At 31.4% G+C, this 8385-nt stretch overlaps 1 protein-coding gene and 1 pseudogene across 1 annotated transcript; both read right to left on the reverse strand.

Annotated features, from left to right (window-relative positions):
- Positions 1–2045: 2045 nt before the first annotated feature.
- On the reverse strand, positions 2046–4457 carry LOC133785869 (uncharacterized; annotated as a pseudogene).
- A 695-nt stretch (positions 4458–5152) lies between these two features.
- Positions 5153–7944, reverse strand: LOC133782991 (uncharacterized). Its single transcript, XM_062222488.1, has 7 exons — positions 7809–7944; positions 7351–7434; positions 7155–7255; positions 6382–6455; positions 6155–6258; positions 5898–5963; positions 5153–5583 (listed from the first exon to the last, which is right to left on the reverse strand). The coding sequence occupies exons 3-7, from the start codon at positions 7217–7219 to the stop codon at positions 5320–5322; spliced, it is 573 nt and encodes a 190-aa protein (XP_062078472.1). The 5' UTR covers positions 7220–7255; positions 7351–7434; positions 7809–7944; the 3' UTR covers positions 5153–5319.
- Positions 7945–8385: the final 441 nt, after the last annotated feature.

Consider the following 8385-nt stretch of genomic DNA (forward strand, 5'->3'; position numbering starts at 1 on the left):
ATTCAAGTGCCCTCTTCATGCTCAGTTCTAAACTCCACCCTCTAGCCCTTCCACTATAACGCCCTAATTTCTCATAAATTATTGAGAACACAACTTTGGATCATAATCATAAACATTGCTCTTTTATTGAATGAAAACTTAAAAATAAGTATATGGATCCATGATTTTACAAAAATAAAATAATTGTCTTTAACATATTAAAATGAGCAACATCAAATAAAACTTTAAAAGAAAACATTCTTTAATAAAAATAAATAGGCCCGCTTGATCTTCCTCGACTATATGGTCCCCATGAGTATATCATGAAGCTCCTAGGTCCCACTCGCCACCGGCCTTTCTATCTTTAATTGCCTGAAACAACAACATCATAAGGGGTGAGCTTTTAAGCCCAATAAGGAAAATACAAACAAGAGTCATTCATATCATCATATAATCAAACATATCATAAATTTCACAAGAGTCATTACAAAACTTATTTATACTAATCATACCACATCATAAAACCTTAGATTATATCATAGCCTAAGTCATAATCATAGATCATAAATCATAATCATAGTTCATAGTCATAGTCATAAGTCATAATCATAACTATAAGTCATAGGTCATAACAACAAGTAAGATATAATAAAAAGATAAGTGCTTATTAAGCCCTGGACATAAGTCTGTCATACACCGGACATCAACTTAAGTCTGTCATAAAATTTTGGCAACCGAGCTTACCGGACATAAGTCTGTCATACATCATTGGAAATCTTAGGTCCAGACACACTTACCCCTTTATTGTACCTGAAATGTTAGGTCATACAACACATAAACTAAACTACCTAATTTTCCTTACCAAATTGGGGATATTGAAGACAAGTGCGGGATCGGAAACTCCTAAAATCAAACATAAAGAAACCATAAGTTTTCTAGAGAAAAGAAGATGAAGAGAAGATCTAAACCATCAGAATAAAGACTTACCAAGAAAACTCTTTAGTTTCAAAGAAGTCGAACACCTAACCAAAAGTCATTATAACGAGTTAGATTTTGAAATAAAAGGAAAGAATAAGAAGAATGGAAATGGACTAAACCTAAAGATTAAGAGTACCTTAGACAACTTAGAGCTTCGATCTATACCTCATACACCAAAATCACACAATAGCTTACTTCCCAAGTGTTTAGAAAAGCTTTAGATTTGAAAGCTTTAACCCCAAAACCCTACTGTTTCTCTCTAGAACGAAAATAGAGCTTAAGGGTTTGAAAAGTGTTTGAAAGATGATGAAAATGGCTGAGTGAAGGGTCATATTTATAGAGTTCAAGGAGTAAAACTAACTCTCATTTCAATGAATAAATAAATGATTAAAAATAACATTTTTGCTCAACAGATGCCAAAATCTCGGTCACAAACGTTCAGGAACAAGTACAGGTTGTTGAGGGCTGTTTCTAGCTTCAGATTCCACGAAATTTCAAAAATGTCCATTGGAGTCGATATATCACCCCCTATAGGTGATATATCGCCTACACCATAATCTTGAGAGTCTGTGGTTTCGTTCATGCAAAGTCGACGTATTTTTTCCGTAAAAGCATAGGCGATATATCGACCTATATAGCTGCGATATATCGACTTACACTGATATACTAAACCACGTTTTTACACATTTTAAGCACACTTAAAATTGTTTAAACTACTTTGACTGAGTAGTACGAGATCCTAGCTTCTGAGGGAAGGTTCTAGACTTATCCATGGTTATTTTTATCCATCTAAAACCTTAAATCTTTAATAAACATACATGTGACAAATGTCACATTCTTAATTATTCTATCTATATCTTAGGTTATAATAAATTATATTCTTAGGACTATCTTCATTAATAAAACATTATTATAAAATCAATATTTCTAAACTATAGACTAAACTTATAAAATCCATAACTAGCTCTACGAGTTTTTAACTAAATCCCGGCTTTGAACCAATATCCATGAAAACTAAAATACTACAGCGTAAGATAACACTATCTAACTAAGTAAAAATCTGAGGCGCTACATCCACCTCTCTCCACTCACAACTTCAACATCTCCTCCTCGTCCATGGCATAGCCGTGGATGTCAGCGCCAATTCGGAGCGACAACGGTCATGGGGCCATGCCAGTCGACCATGGTTGTCCATCTGCAACAGTTGGAGCATATTGGCCTTGTGTACCGAGTCCTTTTTGAGAGCTTTGGCTTGGGCCCTAGCTATTCCAATTACATACAAAAGCTCATCAGTTATCATCACTAGTAGCTTATTCAGAAATTTAATGATCCAAAAAGTAATTCTTTCCCAAACCTCATTAGAAGAGTTGGATTGAAATGAAACATAGTCACTAGGTATTATTAGAGACAAAAATATAATGATTAACTTCATACTGACCCCATCTTTTTTAGATTGTGTGACAGGTCTCTTGCTTGCTGCCATAGCTGCAGTTAATTCTTTTGCCTGTTTAATAATCAATTAGTAGTTATGGCAAGTAAATAATGAACATGGCAATGGCAATTCTATTGTAACTCACTTAATAAATTTAGCAATAAAAGCTTCATAATGTGAAAATGAAAATGGCAGCTTTAGACACTTTAATAATAAGAGAAATTTCTCAAGTACCTTCCGTGCTTGATTTATCTTCATTTGGTCAGCATTTTCTTCCTTGTACCGTGCAATTTTCTTCTGAATAGCAGCCACATCTATACCTTCGACCAATTCACTTGCTGCAACAAAAATCATATTTATTTCCTTTTTTATTTGTGAAAAAATAATAATAACACGAACAAGAATTTAAAAATAAATAACGAAAAGCAAAAATCGTAGATACGAAACACTCTTTACGTACTCATGTCCTCCTCTTCCTCGAAATAGTCATTGTACCCTTTCAATGATGGAAAATCTTCTTCTCGTTTATTAAATCTAAAATAATGACACATTCCCATTATCAGTGCATGATTCACAATTGCAGTTTTTATAATAATGACAGTTAAGGATTAAAGGGTAATAACGTTTTTTAAACTTGAAAACACTAATTAATTAATCACACATTAAATTGAAAAGTTTAATTTCGAAATACCACAAATATTTCACGTAACTTTTCCATTATTAAAATGTGGTGAGTTTAAAAATTAAAGATGAAATATATACAAGTATAAAAGCATACAGCAGAGAAGAAAAATGAGAAGTTTACATGCTACAAATCCTCTTTCTAATGCATATCTCCTTTCTATTTAAATTTGAACTGTACATACCATGTTTCTTACTCAACCTCTTTTTCCTACTATCCTTCTCTATTTAAATGATAAAATTAGAGAACCAAGATTGTATTTTATATAATAATAATAATCCTGGTTTAAATAAGTACAGTATTTATTTTCAAATGTACTGAATGAAGTTTAAATTCAAATTTCACGTTAATAATATTATATTCATTTATTTTGATAATATATATGAAAATCATTATTTCCAAATCAAGGGTACATTAATTATAAATATTTTTTTTTTAAATTTATATAATTTCTCATTTTCTTAATAGTAATATCCCAATCATATAGTCAAGAAAAAGTGTTAGTAAATAAAAACAAAACCATATTTCTTAACCATAAAACCTGGATTCGAATAGGATATGGTGGGGAGAAAACAAATAAAATATTAATTCAACTTTTCTTTATTTATCTTTTTTACTAATGCTTAAATTTTGATTTTAATTTTAAAATACAGCAAGTGATAAATGATAATCCAAATTATATTACTTCATATTTTGAAAGTGTATTGATAAAAATTGTTATTTAAAATTAGATAATAAAGATATATCTATTTTTTTTTTAAATACACTATTTCTAAAATTGATAATTTCCCAAGATTGTATTTTATATAAATAATAAATAAATGAAGTTTTAATCCAAATTTTATGAGTATAATATATATTACTTCTTTTATTTACGTATAAAAATCCCTACTTCCAAGTTTGATAATCAATAATTCAAGCTAAAGAATTTCTTATTTTCTCAATAGATAATTTCCCAATTAGATAATTTAAAAAATATCTATTTATATAAGAGAAGAATCCCACTCTAATTAGTATAAGAGATCGAAGAGCTAGGCCCTCACTCCCTCCCTATATATATATATATATATATATAGCTATAAACTTACTCTCTTTATTCTTAATTATCAAACAAAAAGAAATTAATATTTTCCTTTTAAAAAAAAAATTCTTAATTATCAAAGAGTGATCAAAGATGTCTAGGAGGCAAGTAACACTAGTATCCTCCAATGGAATAAGTTTCAACATCGAAGATGCAGTGGTAAAGATGCTTGGGTCAATCAGCAACTCCCATTGCCCAACATCAACAACAAAATTCTGGGTATGATGCTCTGATGATGCCAGAGCCACAAAAACGACGATGTAAATGGTCAAAACGACAACAATGACGATGATGAATTCAAGCATCACATAAACGACATAGACCAAGTCACCCTCTATCAGCTACTGATAGCGGCTGATTATCTCAACAACACAAGATTGTTGAATGTATTGACTAGAAAAATGGCCAATATGTTCAAGGGAAAATCAAGTCAACAAATTCGTGAATTGTTTCACATTCATAATGATCTTCCTCCAAAGCTAGAGAATGAAATTCGCTACAGAAATTTATGGGCTTTGGATTAGGTTTTTTTTTCCTTGCTAGAAAGTATAAACTACATTCTTTTACATATGTTCTTTAAATTTTAGGTTTTAATTTCTGTTTTCGTTATTCATGAGAATAGATCATTTGTTCGTGGTACTTTTGGTGTTAATTTCCTTTTATTTGATGAATAAATAAAAATACGTCTAAGTATTACATTTAGTTTTTAAATATTATTTTATATATATTATTAAATTAATGTCACTTATTGATAACTTGGGTTGAAAATATTTTCAACAAGTTCGAATAGCTTATAGCAATCCACTCTGTTAACTTGTTTTTGCTGTTACGCATTTTCTTGATTATAAATCAAGTATCAGGATTGATTCTTTCATTAGAGAAGGGAAAAAAGAAAATCTTCCTGAGTTTGGTATTGGAAGAAAACAGGTCCTTAATTATTATGTCGTTTAAGTCCACAAAACGACACAATGTTTTTTAGTTTTACTAACAAAAGGTAATCTGTAGATGAAAATCCATAATAAATAATCTCTCATTATACATGAACGCAAATTATCTTCACACTAGTTTGTCAAAGAGATCATAAATTTAGTTAAATATTTCTACATTCCTCACTAATGCCAAAGCTGATGAGATGGGATATCTCATATATAAGAAATCATAATTTAGTTAACATATCCAAATGCTGGTGAAAGCTTCTTCAAGTGCCCTCTTCCTGCTCAGTTCTAAACTCCACCCTCCAGCCCTTCCACCTCTCTCCGCTCGCAGCTTCAACATCTCCTCGTCGTCAATGGCATAACCGTGGATGTCAGTGCCCATTCCGAGCGGCAGCGGTTGTGGGGCCATGCCAGTTGGCCGTGGTTGTCCACCTGCAACAGTTGGAGCATATTGGCCTTGTGTACCGAGTCCTGTTTGAGAGGTTTGGCTTGGACCCTATTCCAATTGCATTGAAAAACTCATCAGTTATCAGAAATAGATGATAATTAATACATAATAGACTTTCAGAGGGAAAGTGAAATAGTCTTTTATGCCTTTGTATCTTAATTGTATATGCACTTAATGATTTCTTTTTCTAACTTTAGTTATCGAGGCTGAGTAGCTTACTCAAATCCAATAATCCGAAAAGCAATTCAGTCCCCAACCCCATTAGAAAATGATGCATAACTATTATTTGTCTTTTCTAAGGATGAGATTGAAATGAAACATAGTCACCACTAGAAACAAATAATCATTAACTTCATACTCACCCCATCATTTTCAGATTGTGTAACCGGACCCTTGCTTGCAGCCATAGCTGCAGCTAATTCTTCAGCCTGTTTGATTGTCAGAGTCAGAACAAATAATCCAGTATGAATTTTTCAATAACAACATTAGGAACTCACTTTCCTGTTTGTTAATTACCAAGTTACTTAAATTCAGTAATAAAAGCTTCATAATCTCCAACTGCAAATGAAAATGGCAGATTTAGAAACTTACTAATACTAAAGGGAAATTTCTTAAGTACCTTCCGTGCTCGATTAATCATTATTTGCTCAGCATTTTCTTCCTGGTACTGTGCAATTTTCTCTTCAATAGCAGCAACGTCTATACCTTCAAGCAAATTAAATGCTGCGACAAAAAATAATTTTCTTTTTTGTGAAAAAATAATGACTTGAACAAGAATTTAAAAATAAATAAATAACAAAAAGCAAAAATTGGAGTGGGGGCAACTGAAGAATATGAAAAACTTACTCATGTCCTCCACTTCCTCCAAATAGTCATTGTACTCTTTCAGTGACGGAAAATCATCTTCTCGTTTATTAAATCTAAAATAATTACATGTCCCCATTATCAGTTCATGATACAATTGCAGTTTCTATAATGACCAACGATAAAAGATATGAAGAGTCTCATAAGAACATTGTAAAACTCGTAATACAATGCCTGAGATGGCAAGAAACGTTCCTTGATACCCATTTTTTTTTTAATTGTTTAGAAAGAACTGCTTATTTTAAGATTGCAACTTACCTAGCACTTTGTAACATTATGTGCAATTCCAATAATGTTATTAGAACCTTCATCATGTAAGAGTTTACTTTACTCAACACAGCATACCAAAATATAGCTTGGAGCTAGCTTGAGCTCTAAAGCATAGAGCATGATTTTTTTCAAAAATTAGTAATCAGTTCCAACACATCATAACCCTGTAGTTGTAAATTCCTAAGCCCAAAAGTCTAAAACTTAGAGGTTCCTTCTTTATTCTTCCACAGATAAAACCTCGTTTCATAAACTTGAAATACAATTTAATCTTCAGCGCAAAAAATAAAAATACAATTTAATCACACATTAAATTCAAGTTTAATTTTGGAATATCAGCCGAACAGCTATGTCAAATATTTCACATAACTTTTCCATGTAGGGAGGTTTCAAAGGCATTACAATGTGCTGAGTTTAAAAATTACACATGAAATATAAATATAAAAGCAGGCATAACACGGCATAGAGAAGGAAAGTGAGAAGTTTACATGCTAGCAATCCTCTTTCTAATGGATATCTCCTTACTGTGAGGATTTGAACTGGAGACCACCATGTTGGTTACTCAACCTCTTTTTCCTCCCCTCCTCTCCTACAAATTTCAAGAAACACATAATGCCTATAGGAAATTTTGACTGTTAAAAGAACGCTTCAAACTCAAAATAAGTTCTCAAAAACAATTCATACCTGAACAGTAAAACCCCTCTTTAATGGCTCCTCAAGACTGGTTCTTTCAAATTCCAACTAGGAAATACTTGAAAGCTCAGCCATCTACATGGTAAAACACTAAATCAATATGCTTCCAATCCAACTAACATTAACACCCAACAGCTCCAATCCAGTATTAATATATAATTAGATACCAATGTGAACATTTCCCGTCTCAGACAATTTATCAAACAGGTTAAAGGCAATTACAAATAATTAATATCTCAAATTAAATTGAAGAATTAATTCTATAAGCTTACAAAGACGATCTCTGCAACTAAAACAACAGCCAAAGGGGATGAAACAAATTCAAAAAGAGAAAAACTATATATTGTTCGAATTAAGCTTCAATATTTGGTGTCACCAATAATCAATCATCAAAATTTTCAAAAGGAGGGATATACATACACCTTTAATCGAAGAATGGAGAAACGTACCTGATAATGGAAACGGGGCCGGAGAAGAGAGTAGCGATAAATTAAAGAATCAGTAAAACCCTCTCTCTCTCTCCTATCACTGTCTCTCAGTTTATGTTTTTTTACTACTTTTTACCTTCTCAATGTCTATACTAATAATAAAGACTATTTGATTTTTATCCTCTAATATTTTTTCGGGATATTAAAATTTCACTTTCATTATTCACAATAATGTAAAATGTAAAGTAAGACGTTATTTAATTTTGTTAACCAATAATAATTTGCTGTGTGATTTATTCGGATTGATTTTGGTAAATTATTTTAGTTAAATTTGAAATATTAGAATATTGTGTGATTAATTCTGATTGATTTTCAATAAATTGATTATTAGAAAATCACTTTAAGTAACTACTGATATTACCAGAATAAGTGTGATTAATTTTGATTGATTTTCAAAAATTAAGATTCCAGATTTGTTGGATATTTGGGCATTAATGCATTTGATTCACCTACATTTTCGACTCTCCATGAAGCCTATAAAATGAGGTTTTTCCTCTCATTCTAGGACACACATATACAGAGTATCACACACTTAGTC

Source organism: Humulus lupulus, chromosome 6 (genome assembly GCF_963169125.1).
Source record: "Humulus lupulus chromosome 6, drHumLupu1.1, whole genome shotgun sequence".
NCBI lineage: Eukaryota > Viridiplantae > Streptophyta > Magnoliopsida > Rosales > Cannabaceae > Humulus > Humulus lupulus.